The sequence below is a fragment of the Barbus barbus genome, assembly GCF_936440315.1.
Source record: "Barbus barbus genome assembly, chromosome: 10".
In the NCBI taxonomy this organism is placed as follows: Eukaryota; Metazoa; Chordata; class Actinopteri; order Cypriniformes; family Cyprinidae; genus Barbus; species Barbus barbus.
Window position 1 is genome coordinate 920,584 of NC_136738.1, and position 20,401 is coordinate 940,984.

Below are 20,401 nucleotides of genomic sequence, written 5' to 3' on the forward strand. Positions count from 1 at the left end.
TCACATGTCCACATCCCCGTCATAGGCCAGAGTCAAGGGCTTCTGTGGTGGAGATGCACTTTTACTCTGTTTGGACGGTTTGCTGGCATAAAGAGAAGAAAAAGAAAGATCAATGAAATTTAATATGTGACCCTGGAGCACAAAAGCAGTCTTACGTCGCTGGGGTATATTTGTAGCAATAGTCAACAATACATAGTATGAGTCAAAATTATAGATTTTTCTTTTATGCCAAAAATCATTAGGATATTAAGTAAAGATCATGTTCCATGAAGATATTTTGTAAATTTCTTACCATAAATATATCAAAACTTCATTTTTGATTAGTAATATGCATTGCTAAGAACTTCAATTGAACAACTTTAAAGGAGATTTTCTCAATATTTAGATTTTTTTGCTCCCTCAGATTCCAGATTTTCAAATAGTTGCATCTCAGCTGATTTGCTAATTTTGGAACTGAACACTTCATATATATATATATATATATATATATACAGCTACTTTCTATTTTATTTCTAAACTTTACCACTAGATGGCAGCAACAAGTTATTATAAGTCAGACTAAAGGTTGCAAGTCAACAAATAGTCAATAGGTGAAGTGCAATTTCTCTCATCAACCAAAATCACAGATAAATAATGACTGTTTTCAAACAGGTATTGTCTTTCCATTCAATGGTGGGTGTGTTAAAATTTGATAGCATACATACCAAAACAGAAAGGCCACGGCGATTATGAATAATATGAGAATGAATCCTCCAGCTGTTAACCCATAGACCCACAGCTTTATTCTTCCATCTGTGAGATCAGAAAACAGGAGTGTGATCACCACTGAAATACATGGGAGCATCATTTTTATTGCTTGTGGTTTCCGCACAGGAGCCTGTTGCAGCAGTAACAGATGGCACATCCACGCCGGAGACAATGTACCTGAAGAAACTGTTTCACCATCTTCCAAAGAACAAGGTGTGTGTCACAGAGCCATTAAGATGCTGGTATAACTGATATGACAAGGTCTCAGAACACATCTCGCAGATAAAAGACAAAAGACGGCAGTCTGATGAGCAGCACAGAGAGCTTCTCCAGACCTGGATCCTTTGAGACTCACACAATGGATGATGCAAAAACTACTCTCAGCAAAAGAAGATCCTGAAGAATAACTTTAATTCAGAGAAGAAGCCCACTGGTGGATAGAAAAACGGAATAAGGACCTGTTAAAACTGCTCTGACTTATAAAACTCTGGCCTATAAAGAGTCGTATGCTTCTCTGTTATATTTTACAATTACATATTGCAGTGTTTAGTTTAGCTTTATTGTATTGTAATTTTGTTTTAAATTTTTGCACAAACTCAGTTTGAGATCAAACAATTGTTGGCAGGCCACTCGAGGTACTGCTGCATTTGAACGCACCTGGATTAATAAACTACTAACAAAACCGGTCCAAAATACAATTAATAATAATCCGAAATACAATTAATAAAACATTATTAAAAGTTTGGGGACTGTAATATTTTTTGAATATTTTTGCTCACCAGTCTCTTGCTCACCAAGGCTGCATTTATTTGATCAAAAATACTGTACACAACAGTAATATTGATACCTATTTTCTATTTAAATATATATATTTTAAAATGTAATTTAATCATATGATGGCAACGCTGACTTTTCAGCAGTTATTATTCCAGTTTTTAGTGTCACATGATCCTGTGCTGCCTAATATTTTTGTAGAAACTGTAATGCACCCCCCCCCCCCCGATTCTATGATAAATAGAAAAAAAATATTTTATAACATTATAAATATCTTTACCATCAGTTCAATGTGTCCTTGCTAAAAAAAAAAAAAAAAAAAACCTTACTGACCCCAAATTTGTGAACGGTAGTGTATGCTCATAATATAATCCAAAATATCATAATAATAATAATAATAAAAGAAAAATCTAAATGGCATGGAATAATATAATATAAAATAGTCAAATATAATATAATATAACATTATTTCAGACAGAGGAGACCTCGTAAAGTACTTTTGCAAGGCCGCTAAATTCACTTCTAATCAGAAATGGCCTCCAGCCAGCAATAAAGCAACTCTGTCTGTCAAGTTATGGGCAATACAAATCACGCTGTTATGAGACTCTGTCCAGTGCAGCTTTCTCATAGCTCCAATAGGGAATAAACACTGAGGCATTAAACAGAGTTCTACATCAGCCTCTATCTGGAGTCTCATAAAGGCGTCCAGCGATTCTGCTATAACTCAAAGCCACACTCCGCTGGCCCACATCAGCCTGCTCTTCATCTGCATTTCAAATACCTGGGCCGAGCGGCTGCAGGGACCACTCGCCGAAGAAGTCCTGCATCTGAGTGGTGCCGGGTTTTAATCTTCCCGAGCTGGTCTTCACATCTGCCTTTTTGTTGTCAGCACCTGGGGTCTTGGTGCAGTAATCCAGGAATCCATGCGTGGTCATCACTTCAGTGTAGCCCTTCTCACAGCCGCACACGCCGCTCTGAAAGAGACCCCGTCGCTGTGAGGGTCACACTCAGGCACCGCATAAACAGTGTTTGAAGAAATACTTTGCATTTAATGCAACTTCAGCTCAAACAACAGTACTTGTGGCATAACGCTGATTAGCACAAAAACTCATTTCAGTTTGTCCCTCCTTTTCATCAGTAGGTTACAGTGAGGCACTGTTTATAGGGCCAATCTGTAAATGTTAAAATACTCAGTTTCAATAGTATAGCCACAAGATTTTAGTGAGGAAAAAAAAATCCGGGTCCCACTTTATATTAGGTGGCCTTAACTACGAAGTACTTACATTTAAATTAAAAATCCATTTTTCTGTGTAGTATATACAATTTTACAAATATGTTGCCATGATAATGCAACAATGAAAAAATTAAAACGACTGCAAAAATGATGAAACTTTCAGTTCAAACAATACACAGGAGTTTAACATACATGCTTCTATAAAATTATACATTAAGCATCAGATTTCTGCTTCAAAAATTGGCCCCATTCACTTCTATTGTAAGTGCCTCACTGTAACCTCCACAAGGGACGATTTTATACCTCAAATACTATCGATTAAACTGTTGATTATTGAACCCTGGAATATTCCTTTAAAACAAAATATACATATATAGTATCAGTACTCCTGTGCAGGAAAAAAAGTGGTTGCATGGAGTGCGTTGCATGTAGTTGCATTCAATGCACTGCAAGTGGCAGTCAACGTACAGTTTTGTGAGTTTAATATTTTTGTCCTCTATTCAAAGCAATTTTGCTAATTTTACACATGCCTGAAATGCCCCCCCTTATGATTTCCCTAATACCAAGCCATAAAATACAAACTACAGGACGTGTTATTTGTCTTGGTATTTACATGGTGGTTTAATGTGAAAATAGATATGGTTCAAATACAGGAAGGTATCTTTGCACACAGTGTGTTTACCTGCTTGCAGTGGGAGAAGGGTTTGGTGCAGGGAGGGTGACAGTGCCGCACAGTGGTGGGCCGTTTCTGTGGAAAGCAGCCCCCTTCCAACAGGAAACAACAGAGGTAATTATTGCCATTTCCCTATTGATAGCCAGATAAAAGTGCTGTCACACCTGATTAATGGCTTAAAGGACCCATCGCTGCTTCTGATCAATCAGTGAAGATTGTAATTTTGGAATAGAAAATTACATGTCAAAACATCAGAGACTAATACCTTGGGTTCGGGCTTTTCTCAAGCAGAAGAGATTACCTCTCACAGCTTATATTTTCCCGAGACGATTCCGTACTCAGATAAGATCACTTTCTCTGTTATTTACAGCACTTTGCGCAACCCGAAAGCCTTCATTCTCGCTCCTAATGCTCAAGTGAAAGCTTGCCATCTGGAGCGTGTTCATTGTGCCACAATCAAACAGTGTTTTATAACATTTATATTGTTCGCTCTCAGATGAGCGCTGGTTTATTGATGATATCTGTTGAAATGGAGGGTGAGAATAGGGAACATGTTGAATGTGCTACTAAACTGTCCTAGACAAGGTCTGCCAAATTCAAACCACAAATTTCAGCCTGCTGTTCTGCGTTAGGGTTAAAAGTAGTGTTGTAGTACTCGAGGCCGGTCTTGGTCTTGAGACCGGTCTTAAGACCATGTTTTGATGGTCTTGGTCCTGTCTCAGTGTCGGTCGCAAATGCAATCAATAACTACTTAAATAACTAAATAACAAAAATAAATAATTTGATTTATACCAGTGGATCTCAAAATGTTTGACTTCACAGCCCCCCTATTGTCCACAACATTATTTGAAGGCCCCCTCCACTCAAACTTAATATTTTAGAGCTTAATATGATACAATTAAGCAATATCACAAGAGGAAGATAACTGTTTTGAAAAAAAAAAAGATTTTGCTTTTATAAAAACATTCAGTAAACAAATTTTAACATTATTCTCAACTTTATTTATGCATTTGTAATTATACCAATTCAGATGCAGCTTCTGTGCCACCACTGCAGTGCAAAGATGAATTTTGTTGTTAGAGATTTCATTTGATTGGTAACAGCTCTGTGAGCGTCTTATTATTGTATTTAATTTCTCAGGCAGTAAATGTGGATCATTTAGATGAATTTGAGCAATGCTGGTCTGGCCTTGGTCTTGACTCAGTCTCGACCTGCCTTGGTCTTAGTCTCGACTTGGTCTCGGATTAGGTGGTCTTGACTACAACACTAGTTAAAACGATAATTCACCCTTTCAAAAGGAAAATCCTGTCATTATTTACTCACCCTCATGTCGTTCCAAACCCGTATGCTGTTATTTTCTAACTGGAACACAAAAGGAGAATGCATCTTACCTTTTTCTTTCAACAAGAGTTCATAGTGGCTGTCAAGGTCCACAGTGGACCGTAAAAGCACAATACAAGTGGACCATGTGACTTGTGCACTTAATTCCACCTCTTCAAGGCCATATGATAACGTTGTATGAGAAACTGACCAAAAAAAATAAAAAAACTATTGATGTACATTACCATTCAAAAGTTTGGGGCTGGTCATTTTAAAGGGGTCGCGATTTCACAATTTCCTTTCTCTTTGGAGTGTTACAAGCTGTTCGTGCATAGATAAGACTCGTAAAGTCGCAAAGATTAAAGTCTGAAACCTAAAGACATATTCTTTCTAACTAGCCCAATCGTGTTTCGAGGGGGCTCCCCCGGTAAAAATTGCATTCCGGGGAGTAAAATACACGTTTCTTGCCAGGGTTCCCCTGGTAAAATTAGCCTTTTATGGGCTAAATATCACGTTATTGGGGTCGCTTAAACCCGTGGACATGAAAAATAACCTGCAGCAACAGTGATAATGTAGCCCAATTCCAAGGGAAACCACAGACTTGGCAGCACTGGACTCAACCATGCCTTCCTAAAACGCCTCCACATATCTACATCACTGTGTTGGAAGATTTGCATAATAACGCCCACATGCACATGCAAAGAAAGAAGGCATGACACTGTTTTTTGAACCTTAAACCACGTAAACACATTACACCAAACACACAAAATAATGCTATTTTTAGCATCCTCATATGACCCCTTTAATGATTTTGTAAGAAGTCTCTTATGCTCACCAAGGCAGCATTTGTTTGATCAAAAGTAAAAACATACTATGTAATATTATTAAAATTTTTAAAGAACAGTTTTCTATTTTAATACTTTTAAAATGGAATGTATTCCTGTGATGGCAAAACTAAGTTATTGGTGCTCAAGAAACATTTCTTGTTATTACAATGTTGAAAACAGTCGTGCTGCTGCTGCTTAAGATTTTTGTGTAAAACCATAATATTCAGGAATCTTTGATGAAAATAAATTTTAAAAGAACAGCTAATATTTGAAATAGAAATATTTTGAAACATTCTAATAATCTGTCACTTTTGATCAATGTAATATATATTTGCTGAATTAAAGTATTAATTCCTGTAATTGTCACTGACCCCAGACTTTTGAACAGTAATGTACAACCTGTTTAACAGATATTGCTATGTTTAATTTGTGTTGTGTCTCTCAATGTTTGATTAGGAGAATTATCAGTGAATAATGACTCAAATTTGGGGCTGTTTGTCACATTAAACTATTGCTTGGCTTCAGAAGACTTGGATGACAGTGCATGACTGCCTTTATGGTGCTTTCCTATTTCTCTTGTCCTTCTTTTTAAAGTTCTCTCCAAAGTCTCTGGTCACTAAGGACTTCACAAGATGTTAAGATTGTTCAGAACGACAGGTTTAGAACGACATGAGGGCGGGTAAATGATGACAGGATTTTCATTGTCCACAGGCTTTGGGTCATGTGGAGATGACAGGTCTTTTGATTATCTTTCTGTAAGTGTAGTCAGTGCAGAATATTTGTCATTCTCTCAGTCTCAATGTAAGCGGTGGGCTACCTGTCACATTGACCCCATCAGCCCGCTGGCACCACACTGATCTTTCGTTGTCATTCCAGGCACTGGTCCTCCACTCGTAACTGTGACATTTCCCTCCTGCGGGCCCATGCAGTGAGAGAGACACTCATTAGGTTTGCACTGGGCAGTCAGGTGTGATAATAGCCAAATGCAGACATTATATACTGACTCAGGTGCAGACTTATATATATATATATATATACACAGTGCCATGAAAAGGTTTTTGCCCGCTTCCTGTTTTTTTTATTTTAAAAGATACACACTTAAAAGATTGAGATCATCAAACTCTCCCATGGATGCTGTTTTTGCCCAGTCTCTTTCTTATTGTTGAATCATGAACACTGACCTTAATTGAGGCGAGTGAGGCCTGCAGTTCTTTAGATGTTGTTCTGAGTTCTTTCATGACCTCCTGGATGAGTCGTCGTTGTGCTCTTGGAGTAATTTTAGTAGGCCGGCCACTCCTGGGAAGGTTCACCACTGCTCCAAGTTTTCTCCATTTGTGGATAATGGCTCTGACCATGGTTCGCTGGAGTCCCAAAGCCTTAAAAATGGCTTTATAACCCTTTCCAGACTGATACATGTCAACTATTTTGTTTCTCATCTTCTTGAATTTCTTTAGATTGCGGCATGATGTTTTGCTCTTTAAGCATGCTTCACTTTGTCAGACAAGGTATATTTAAGTGATTTCTTGATTCAACAGGTCTGGCAGTAATCAGGCTTGTGTGTGGCTAGTGAAATTTAACTCAGCTTTCTAAAATAATGTGGTTAATCACAGTTCTTTCTTGATTTAACAGGAGGGGGAAATTAATTTTTCACATAGGGCCAGGTAGGTTTGGACAACTTTTTTTCCCTTAATAAATGAAATCATAATATAAAAACTGCATTTTGTATTTACTTGCATTATCTTTGTGTAATATTAAAATTTGTTTGATGATCTCAATCATTAAAGTGTGACAAATATGCAAAAAATAAGAAAACAAAAACAGGAGGGGGTAAAAACCTTTTACACCACTGTGTGTGTATATATATGTATAAACATACACACACACACACACACACACACATAACCATCTGAGCAAGCATAACTGCACTTTGACCTACTAACACACAAAGATGACTACAAAATGTAATTGTGGTCCGTCAGATTATAATATTATTTTATTTTACATACAGGACAATGACCCTAAGCCATTGTCTCAAACTCAGTTCCTGGAGGGCCACAGCTCTGCACAGTTTATCACGAACCCTAATCAAACACACTTGATCTAGCTAACCAAACTCTTCAGGATTACTAGAAACTTGCCAGCAGGTGTGAGTTGGAGCTTATTGGAGCTAAACTCTGCAGAGCTGTGTCCCTCCAGGAATTGAGTTTGAGACCACTGTCCTAAGCACACAGCAAGAGTGGCTTATAGACAACTCTGTGAATGTCCTTGAGTGGCCCAGCCACAGCCTGTGCTTGAACCCAATCAAATATTTCTGGAGAAACCTGAAAATGTGCATCTGCCCCCATCCAACCTGACAGAGCTTGAGAGGCGAAGAGGTGAGGAGAAGAATGGCAGATAATTGCCAAATATTGATGTGCAAAGCTTGTCACATCATACCAAAAACTCTTGAGGCTGTAAAGGTGCTTCAGCTAAGTACTGAGTTATGGGTATGAATACTTATGCAATGCACTTTTTTCAGTTTTTCATTTTCTTTATTTTTAATAAATGTACAAAGTTGTTGTATTGTAATTAGCAAGTATTGTAAAGCAGTTTAACATAAAACGTGAAGAAAATGAAGGGGTATGAATACTTTTGCAAGGCACTGTAAGTATATATATATATATATATATATACTTATACATGTTTTAATGCATTTACAGATGTCTCTTCTGCTCACAAATACTGCATTTATTTAATCAAAAATACAATAAAAACAATATTATTGTGAAATATTTAAAAAGGCTACATTTTTAAATTTAAAAACTCTTTTTTCATAGGTAAAATATTTTTAAATGTAATTTATTCCTGTTATGAAAAACTGAATTTTCAGCAACCATTACTCCAGTGTTCAGTGTCACATGATACTTCAGATATCATTCTAATATGATGATTTTGATGCTCAAGAAACATTTATGATTATTATCAATGTTGAATACAGCTTGTGCTTATTTTTGTGGATACTCTGATACACTTTTTTTCAGGATTCTTTGATGACCCCAAGGTATAGACTGTCTGAGTACGGGCATAACTACTTGCAAATATACTACTTCAATATTTTTTTTTTGGCTTGATCACTATTATAAAATTCCCTCACAGAGCTCCACTGGATATATAGGGTTTGTTCACTCAAATTCAATTTACCTTTCAAATCTGATCTGTGGGACTGACTGCCTGCACCATCATTTTGTAAATAATGAAATGCGATTCATTTGTTTAGACAGTGCTGTCTGAACATCTCTGGTGTATCTTGTTGGTTGTTACAGCAGCGATGTAGGCATCAGCAAGACGCCAAGAGACTTTCTGATACACAACTGAGAGTCATGGGAAGAGATGACTGCATTTCTATCATGCCATCTTTGCTGTGGTGATGAACTTACAAGCAGCATGAGATTACAAGAGACATTTTATGACTTGTTCACTCATTCACTACAAACTACTGTACACTGTGGAAGTCACACAGTCAGCTGAATGAAAATGACGGTACTCAGGCACAGAAAATACTGTTATATACATGTCATATACCAAAAGATGAAAAAAAAACCTTATTAAACTTAAACTGCACACATTCAATATAATTAGATTTTAAATCAGATTTTAAACTATGGGAACTTATTTCTCATTTTGGTAATTAATTATGAGATAATTATCATAATCATAAATTTCATCATCTAAAGTCATCTAATTTCAACAGTCAATTATGACTGTCCTATATTATAATATTTATCAGAAATGGGCTTCTATACAAAGCACGTGTAATTATATTACTGTATTATATTATATCATATTATATTTAGGGTTGGGTATCGTTTGAATTTGATCAATTCCGATTCTTTTCGATTCCCAGTTCCGATTCCAATGTGATTAAATAATGATATCAAACATTTATCCTGTATCTCTTTTTTTGCAAACCATTTATTGGAGCTGATTACCATGAGCAAATAGCAACATGCTGCATAAAAACTGGACTCTTTAAGAGCTGTTGTGTGCAAAATAGAACTGCATGAGTCTGGATGAATTTAGTTTTTTTGTTTTTTGTTTCCTAACGAAAGTTGTGGTTTTCTCATGATTCTGAATAAAAAACATTAGACAGCTAAACAAAATCACATGTAATTTATGAATGAATGATTAAATGACTTACTCTTGTTTCATTAATGGATGAATCAGCATTTTTGAAAAAAATCTCTTGTATGATTCAAAGACAAATACATTTTAACAGCCCCTTTTTGCCACCTACTGGCATAACAATGTAATCAATAAATCTTCATTTGAAGTATAAAATTACTTTCAAAAGGTGATTTACTCGTATTTTAATCGCTACCTTAGACATTAGTTTAATCCAAACTATAATCTTTTATCCCAGTACTTCTGTGATTATTTGAATATTAGTAACACAGAAATAAGTATACTGTGTGTGGTTGAAAAGACTGTGAAGCGGTTTCATTCATACACATGACAGCTGCTTTCTTCAGGTCAGTGTCAGCGCCAAAAACGCAGATTTAAATGTTCAAAGTGCTTAGATTAGTGAGCAAGGTCCTGGCCGATCGATAGCTCGGGTCCTCACAGATGAAGGAAAAAAAGGGTGCACAGGAATCGATAGGCGGAATCAAAATTAAAAATTTACAACAACTGTCCGATTCCTGACCTTAAGTATCCCATTCTGAAATTTTCGATTCCCAGCCTTAAATATATTATATGTGAGCCTGGAGCACAAAAGCAGTCATAAATAACACATGTTTGTAGCAATATCCAAAAATACATTGTATGGGACAAATATATCCATTTTTGTTTTCTGCCAAAACTAGGATATTAAATAGAAATCATGTTCCATGAAGATATTTAATACATTTCTTACGTAAATATATCAAAACTTAATTTTTGATTAGTAATATGCATTGATAAGAACTTAATTTGAACAACTTTAAAGGCGATTTTCTCAATTTTGTTTTTTTTGCACCCTCAGATTCCAGATTTTCAATATTGTCCTATCCTAACACACCACGCATCAATGGAAAGCTTATTTATTCAGCTTTCAGATGATGTATAAATCTCAATAAAAAAAAATTGACCCTTTTTGGCTGGTTTTGACCCTTATTGGCTGCTTGTACCTTTACATGGACGTGTCTCGAAGGCTTGGTGAGGGCAGCTGTCCTGATTCTCCAGCACTTGTATGACCACAGCCTGTGAGCGCGCCTGACGGCCCACCGTCTCAAAACTACGTCCTTCCAGACACGTCAGCTGACAGGAACTCCACTGCGACCACTCTGTGAGGTGACAGTCCCCTGTAGATCACATAACTTCAGTTCTGCAGTTTAAATTAACACCATGATAATTTCATACTTATGAAGGAAATCCAACGGTCCAGTTAACAAATACATATGCATATACCATAAACACAATTTGTGTGAAAAATATGAATACGGGTATGTATTTTGAAGCATGTAGCAAGTACAAGATTCTTGGGATATAGTACTGCAACATAAAACAATAGAGCTTTTTGTGCATAATGCTAGTCAGTATTGTTATTGTTAACTATTAAACTATTAAAAATCATTGTCGTTGATTAAAACAAATCTGAAATAAATTATAAAAACTAGAAATGTTTCCTTGGCATCTAAATGAAGTACAAATAAAGTAAAAAAATAATAATCACAAACTAAGAAAATGATCAAAGCACATAACAAAATTACTAAAACTCACTAAATTAACACAGCTGCGCGTGTTAACATCTGGATAAATTGTTATACTAAAATATGTATTTAGTCGCAACATAATGCTGAATATCACACTGCTCATCCGGTTATTTGAGGCTGGGCCTTCTTTTACATTTCTTATATCAATCTCTGTAGTACAGTTTCATTCAGTGTTAATAGTAGGCTTTACTGTAATATTATTATTGAAGTGTTTCTCTTGATGACAGAATTATTGTTTTGATTGTCTTTATTTTTGTGGTAAAAAGCGGTGTAATTACTGATATGACTGTGCACTGTGCCTTAAATGTCTCTTTTCTGAACTTCAAATCAAATCAATATTCTGATTATTGACTTATGTGGCAAGCAGCTCTGTGTCGGGGTCCTGATTTCCCTGTCGGGGTTTATTCTGGGATAACTGGCTGGATGTACATTACAAACACAAAAAGCAGATTTGGGCTTACATTTATCTGCCACTTGTCTGTATAGCAACAGAAAAGTCTATAGTGCAGGTTTTTATAATAATATAAAAATAATGAGAAGAAATATAAAGTATGCACAATAAAAACATGCATAAAAACCTCTGCTTTTTTATTTTACTTGTGCAGGCCAACGAGTTTGATCTGATCCTCTGTCATAAAACTGAATGCATGACTAAGTCTTCAGATACATTTAGCTCTAGCACTAGCTCTTCAGCATGATGTCCTTCTGATCCTGCAGCCAGGATGGCTATTAGAGACAATCTGTGTGCCCAGGCATCTCATTATCCATCATCTTCATGAGGCCAGTCTATTTTCATCCCTCACTGGAGCTGCCGAAACATATAATACAGCACCGCACACCATATGCCACCCTCTCTAACTCGACTCACTCCGTTTTGTCTCTACCTTTCTGACTCTAACATCTTTCTTCCCCTCTCCTCCCAGCATATGTTCATCCCTGAGCGCATGCAGCACACTTACGAAATAAAAAGAGACACAGAAGTAAGGCTAACACAAGTCAATGATAGCCTGAAGGTGAAATGTATTCACAGGTTAAAAAAAGTGGGACATTGCTTGTCGACAAACTTTTATTTCATTTCACTGAGCATGACAGATATTAATTCCTAGGACAGTTCCACTCCTTGATCAACATCCTCCACTGGTTATGAAACAATAAAACGTGTTCAATGAATCAAGAGCACAAAAATGTAAACACAACAGGTAACAGCGTTGTTGTTGTACCTGGACAGGGGACGAAACACGGCTGCTGCAGTTCCTGCTCGCTCTCCTTTCTCACGCGGTCTCCACACTTCTCATCCTCTGCTGTTTTTGAAGGGTAGGGGCTGTCCGGCCAGTCTGACCAGTGCACCACACACGTCAGGTTCCTCTCCCTCTTGCCCTCTCCACATTCTGCCCCCTGCACGAAACCACACGGCCGACTCATTAATCTAGACGAGCCTTGAGCAGTGAGACAGAGCACTTATTACACTGACACCTCTCTCTGAAAGACTGACAGCTGGGAGTGAAACATGGCATCTCTCATGAATTGTGCGATCTGATCACACAGCTGAGGTTTCTACACAGCAAAAAAATTATCAGAATTTTTGTCTTACTTGCTAGTAAAAATATCTAAACATCCTAAAAATGCAATACTGCATTAATAATTATTGCATTAATAATTTTAAAAATTATTTAAAAAGTTGCTTTTATTTATTTATAAGTCTAACAAACTTTTGTTAGATTTATACCTAAAATAAGGGGGGAAACTATTAGTTTAGCAACTTAAAAGAACATGACATTTCTCCGTCGTGGCCGCATCATCACCTCGGGTGTGCATTATTTTTGTAATAATTCAACGATCCGTCGTCAATCACACACACGCATATATACATGTATACATATATACATATATACTGTAAATACACACACACACACACACACACACACACACACACACACACACACACACACACACACATATATATATATGTATATATATATTTATATATGTATATACACAGCAGGTAAAATAAGTATTGAACATGTCACCATTTTTAAATGTATTTCTAAAGGTGCTGATGACTTGAAATTTTCACCAGATGTCGGTAACAAATAAAGTAATCCATACATACAAAGAAAACAAAACAAATAAGTTCAGAAATAAAGTTATGTGTAATAAAATGGAATGGCACAGGGAAAAAGTATTGAACACATGAAGAAAGGGAGGTGCAAAAAGGCATGGAAATCTAAGACACCAGATGAAATCTATCAGTAATTAGAAAGCAATCCTGACCCTCGTCAGTGGAAATTAATATTAGTTGGTTCAGTCCCAACTGATGGCCTATAAAAAGGTGTCTCATGACCAACGTGTCACATAAGGTAAAAGCAAAGAGCTTTCTCAAGACCTTCGCAACGTTATTGTTGCAAAACAGTGATGGCGTTGGTTACAGAAGGATTTCTATGCTTCTGAATGTTCCAGTGAGCACTGCTGGGACCGTAATCCAGAAGTGGAAAGAACATAATTTCACCATAAACCGGCCACGACCGGGTGCTCCTCGCAAGATTTCTGACCGAGGAGTAAAAAGAATGATCCGAAGAGTTATCCAAGAGCCAAGGATCACATGTGGAGAGCTTCAGAAAGACCTGGAAAACTATAAGTAATGCACTCAACCGGCCTGTGTGCACGCTCACCACGCAAGGCTCTATTGCTGAATAAAAAGCAAGTTGAAGCTTGTTTAAAGTTTGCTGCACAACATTTAGACAAGTCTGTGAAATACTGGGAGAATATAGTCTGGTCAGATGAGACAAAAACTTTTTACTCTTTGGATGCCATAATGCACACCATGTTTGGAGGTCAAGTGGCACTGCACATCACCCCAAAACATCATGGTGCGGCACTGGCAAAATTCATATAGTTGAAGGAAGGATGAATGGAAAAATGTACCGAGACATTCTTGATAAAAATCTGCTGCCATCTACCAGGATGATGAAGATGAAATGAGAGTGGACATTTCAGCGAGACAACGATCCCAAACATAGCCAAGGAAACTCTCGATTGGTTTCAGGGAAAGAAAGTAAAGCTGCTAGAATGGCCAGACAATCACCTGACTTGAATCCAACAGAAAATGTATGGAAAGAACTAAAGATCAGAGTTCACAGAAGAGGCCCACAGAACCTTCAAGACTTGAAGACTGTTTGTGTGGAAGAATGGACCAGAATCACTCCTGAGCAATGCATGCCACTAGTTTCTCCTACAGGAGGCGTCTTGAAGCTGTCATTACCAACAAAGGCTTTTGTTTTTCTGTTTTTACACCACAGAGTTGCTTTAAGAATTGTGTTGTTTGCTCTGCTTGCAATGACAATTAAAAAGCTATTCTATTCTATTCTATTCTATTCTATTCTATTCTATTCTATTCTATTCTATTCTGTACTAAATATTAAATAAATTTCAGTAAGCATGTTCAATTGTTTTTTCCGGTGTCATTCCATTTTATTACACATAACTTAATTTATTTATATATATATATACATATATATAGTGGTTCCATACTGTTGTTTTTGAGTCATGGATTGGATAATTTTTCATGTAAGCAAAAAACATATATGTTTAAAGCAAAGAGAATGAATCAATGTATAATACATAATTTATAAGTATTTAATTGCATGGAGTCGTGAGCGAGAAATCAACTCGAACAGCACACGACTAACGAATTGAGTTCTCTTTCCTTTCTTATTCTTCTGGTTTAAAATTGCTTGAACATGTAAATTGGCAAATTAATCTGCAAATCACATCCGTGTCGATCTGTGGGTCTGGTCCATACATATCACGGATCAACTGCGATCTGTTTAACCCCTAATAAATACTTTAAAATAAAGACTTTTATGTCAAAATACATTATTTTAACCCAGTTTACTGTTCATTGACTACTGTATGCCCTTCATACGTTTATCTCCCCCAAAAAAGTGTAAACACTGAACCTCCCAGGCACCCCAGATAAAGTAGTAAGACATTTTAAGAATACAAATCATTGTAAGGGCATGGTGAGTGTAAGGGGCATTTGCAAAGGTTGTATGAACATATGCTATTAGTATAGAACACTATTAGTATAGAACACTATTAGTATAGAACTGCATTCTGTAAATAAATATAGAAAAAACAACAAAAATACTGATTAAGAAAAGCACTTTTTGCAGTGTTGTTTTCACTTACAACACTTTTTCTTCACTCTTCCATGAAGTTTATGGAACACTTAACCTCACTATCACATTTCCTCCTGTTGTTATTTCATGTGTTGCACATTTTGTTTTCCATTTAAACATAATTTGCCTTGTAAATGTTAACTATGCATATCACATCTTTTCAGATATGTGGTTTAGCATGCTTCTAGAAATGTATGTAATAGCACAAACTACTAAAAAGATGTCACACATACAGTATCACAGAAATGTGATATTGTTTATGAATATGAAAGTGTCCATCACACCAAGCACCAAAGAAAGCGCATAAATGCATGTTAAAAGTGTTTCTTTTGTTCATATTGTGAGGAGGACAGCTTTTGATCTGGGCAAGAACGACTCCAGGGACGTGCGCAAAACCCCGAGACATACAATTAAAATCTTTCTCAGATACAAAAGAGAGAAGAGAGAAGAGAGGAGATGGAAATTTGAACTCTGCCACTGTTCTCCTCTAATGATAAGACTGTGAATCGCAGCATGATCTTGATCAGCAGTTACCTCACGTCTCAATGACACAAAGTCCCTCTCTCACACACAAACTCGGCATGTGCGCATGCAGTTTAAAAAAATTCAATTAAAGTACTCGAGTGTTGTGCCAGCACCAGATAGACATGCCGGGTGGCTGGTCTCAACACCACTTGGTCATACGAAACATGGATTGAATGCCCTAAGGTTAGGTGATATGCAATAACCAGTAACTGCAGAATACATGCAGATCCAATTATTTTTGCCCAGGATCTACCTCCACTGTGCAGGGAGACCAATCGCTCAGAAGCCACGTGTAGCAGGGGCTGATGGGACAGGGTTTGGTCTGGGGGAGCTGAGAGGCGCAGGGGCGTCCCTCCTCATGAGCTTGCTGAAGAACGCTGCGAGAGCGAGTCATAACACCTGCAACAGAGACACACGTGAAGAGACATCTGTGAATGCAATGTATGAAAATATGGCGAACGGCTAAAAATACATCAAGCCTGCATTAGTGTGTACTCCAGCAGCTTGGGACAATGCTGTGGATTAATGTATTATTCACACGTTGTATAGTTGCAATATTTATCAACTGTACAATTCAAGAATAGACAGAAACAGACATCTGAGACGGCCCATCTGAGACCAGCATGGATTTCATTTCCAGGCCAGTTTAAGCATGTTTAAAACTAATCTAAACAAAAGCAGAAATGAATTATTTAATATTTATTGCATGAAATAGTGTATTTGTTAGAAGTTAGGGTATTTGCTTTTCAAGGAGACAACAATACCAGTAAATATCATTCCCAGTCAAATTGTGAAAATATTAAATTAAATATTAAAATGATATCTATGCTATACTTATCAAAACAAAAGTTCACCATTTTATTCCAAAAATATTGTAAAAATTAAATAAACGACGCTCTCGTTTTTAGGCGTATTATTATACGCATTAAAAGAGACAAATAATATTGCCTTTTTATTCAAACAGCAACATATTTAGTCGTTTCTAGAAATGTAACAAATATGTTTTAATACCATTAGGATATATAAACATTAATGCTCTATAATAATTTACAAGTCACAAACCTATAATTAGGAAATATTGTACGTGTACCATAGTTCTACCAATTAATTAACTAATTAATGCACAATTAAACTCTCTGTGGTGAACAACATGCTATTAAACACAATTCAAAAACTGAGATGTGGTGTGAATTTTCCTAATTTTCAGAAAGAAAAAAAAAGTCTCCTCCTGTGATGTACAGTACATATGCCCACGGATGGACACTGTTAATAATTAAACAAATTACTGAGAAAAGTGTGTTTTCTACAAATCAACAGGCCCAAAATAGGTGAAGAAACACCTGTAAATGAGATTTGAGAGAAACACAAGATTTTGAGTGATTAATGACTTTAATTTCTTCTCTGCTCCTCACACACATCTATCATATGACTTTAGAAGACTTGGTAATCTACACAGCGCACAGAGATACTTATTTGCTCTTTTCAGAGCTTGACAGCTCTTGGTCTTCATTCACTTTCAATGTAATGGAAAAGAACAGCTTGGACATTTTGCAAAACATCTACTTTTGTGTTCCACAGAAGAACGAATGACATGAGGATGAGTAAATGCAGGGACATATAGAAGGTCACTGTATATATAAGCTCTAGGCCTGACTAACAACTCATTAGTGTTAACTAGAACAGGTTGTCCCAAACATGCAAACTGACAGCATTGAAGCTTAGACCAAGCTTTTTGTAAGAATTCAATTTTGGGGTCATCACTCTTTGCATCAAATTTCTGAAAAAAAGGTAAATATAGACCCTTTATCAATGTACATCTGAACTGACAGAGTGACCGTGCATCTGAACTGAATTGCACTCCAGTGAGTTTGACTGTAAAGAGCCCTCCTTCCAGTCGAGCATTAAACATTTAACAAGAAGAAAAAAAAACTGACATTATATTCACAGCACAACATAACTGCTCATCAAACTGATGGTTTGTGCTGCTTTCTACAGCTGGCCGCTTCAAGCACGCCATTCATTAAAACAGAAGCACTCCGGCCAGATGAGAAAGCCTTTAAAATTACTTGATTTGACAGAGGAAATATCTCTACTTGATCCTGTAGGGAGATGGAGGAGGGTTGGGGAGGAATAGAGAGAAATGAGGGCTAGAATGAAGAAAGAAAAAAGGGAAAAGCACAGAGTGAGCTCCACTTCCAAATGCATTAAAACTCTGTGTATATATACAACACATAATGAACCCCAAACTCTCAGTCTCAGACGAGGTGCGCAAGAGACAACACTGCTTTGACACAGACAAAAAATTCTCTTTTACCAGCCAGCCCAGCTTGCATTTATTTCTACGCCCGTGCATGTGACCGAAAACACGCTGCAAACCTGTTTGCATTGCCTGAAGAACTCCCTTTGGATTTAAAAAGTAAACTGCCTGGCTGAGATAGGAAGCTGATGGCTGAATGAAAATTAATGAAGATTCTGTTGAACGTGTCTAATTAACAGAAAAACAAGCTGAACTCCTAAGGAGCTGGGTCATTTGAACCATAGGGACCCGGGCTGCTCTTAAGACTAGTAATTAGCAAATTTTTTATTGCATGAAGCAATAACACCGCTCCATCAGGCAAACAGGCCAACAAACTCTGAATTAACAATTGCAATTTTGAGAACACTAATGGGTAAAATAAATATTTCCCTTTGACTGATAAATCGTTTGGCGTGTTCAGGAAACCAAGGGTTTCATAACCCAGAGTCATTAACCTGTAAGCCGATCCTTAAATATGATTCATGACATAACATCCATAATTAAAAAGGGATTCCGACATGGCATGTTAATGAATGCAAAGTAAATGCGCACCACCTGATAGTGTGAGCCTAGAGCAAGCCGAGTGTTTATCTCCATGGATCCCGAGTGCACAGGTTTGTGGGTTAGGTTGCATGCAAATGAAAATGTGTCAGCTGCACAGGAACATTAAATATTATTGCGAACTGTAATTTGCAAGCATGTTTCTCCTTGATCCTTCTAAATACTGCTGATTGCTCCTTAAAACTGAAATGATTGCTATGTTGGACTTCCCACCTCCCTATTTCTTCAAATTTACTGTACATATGCAGTTTTGAGAATTGAAGTCTGCATGTTTTGAGTCAGGGTTGCTGTCAGGGAAGGAAAACAATATTTATGAAAAGCTGTTTTTAAAAAAAAAAAGTTTTTGAAAGGAGGTTTTTATGTTCACAACGTAAGCATTTAAAAAAAAAATTGAAAACACGGAAGTTTTTGAAATACTACAATTAAAAATAACCGTTTTCTATTTTAGTACATTTTAAAATGCAATTTATTCCTGTGAATAAAAAGTAACTTAATGGGAATTTCAGGATAAATAGAAAGTTCAAAATAACAATAATAAATAACTTAATTGAAGTGGTCGATGCCGATATCTTGGAAAGCAGGGTGGCCGATATAAAGCCGATATAATTTTATTTATTTTAATTCATATTTAACAAATCATTTGAAAATGTATTTAAAAACAAATGTGTAAAATAAACATATTATACTTTAGATGACAAAGTATTTTTCACAAATAAATACATATTTAATAAAAGTATAATTAAAAAGGAAGTAAACACTGTAACCAACAGGGCACTCAGTATTCTGGGAAGTTTGTGTGCATTGGGAATCATATTTTCTCGAATAAAGCCAAGGTAACACTCATTTTACATACAGCACACAGTGAAAATTACATGAATACGACAGTGGGCAAAAGCATAAAGTGCAGCATCATTTTAAATCACGAGTTTAAAGTTTGTCGACCGCGCCGTCTCCAGTGAAGCTGAACTCTCCTCCTGTCAGCATTCAGTTCACACCAACCATCACGCAGAGAACACGTGATCATGCAGGATACAACTGCACACTTTATAAGATCTCACAGCTGGATTTGAACCTTGAAGTTTGCAAGGTTTGTGAAATGTTCATTAGACATTCAAAAATTTGTTTAAATTATGTAAATGTGTATTTGCTAAATGCTGAAGGCAAGAGAAAGTATTATAATGTTTGCCTTTCTATTATTAATAATATAAAATCAATCGTTATAATACTTTTTGTATACATTTAAATTAAATTAAATTAATAAAAGTCCGGTGCCCCATCAAAATAACGCATGTTATTGATGTGTCGAACGCATCGGCCAAACAGAAAAACTTATCGGCCAATGCCGATATTTGAAAAATGGCGATATATCGGTCGGCCAATTGTTTCATCAATTCAATTAATCAATTCCTACATGTATAAAAGTATCTTTAAATAGTAGTAAACATTTGTAAAATTAAACTGAATCCCGTTTACACACTTAGCAATATTTAACAGTGGCTAAAAAGACAATGCAAAGTAAATATTTTCATACTTATTT

The 20,401-nt window shown here is 36.5% G+C and overlaps 1 protein-coding gene across 1 annotated transcript in view; it reads right to left on the reverse strand.

Annotated features, from left to right (window-relative positions):
- The window catches only part of LOC306876075 (thrombospondin type-1 domain-containing protein 7B-like), a gene marked incomplete at both ends in the record, with an annotated part of 135,190 nt that continues 114,789 nt past the window's right edge, over positions 1-20,401 (reverse strand). Inside the window, 8 exons of the mRNA XM_079426990.1 lie at positions 1-82; positions 705-792; positions 2,303-2,495; positions 3,438-3,520; positions 6,393-6,488; positions 10,720-10,893; positions 12,525-12,699; positions 16,261-16,406. Of these exons, the coding sequence (XP_079283116.1) occupies positions 1-82; positions 705-792; positions 2,303-2,495; positions 3,438-3,520; positions 6,393-6,488; positions 10,720-10,893; positions 12,525-12,699; positions 16,261-16,406 (1,037 nt within the window). The remainder of the gene's footprint in view (positions 83-704; positions 793-2,302; positions 2,496-3,437; positions 3,521-6,392; positions 6,489-10,719; positions 10,894-12,524; positions 12,700-16,260; positions 16,407-20,401) is intronic.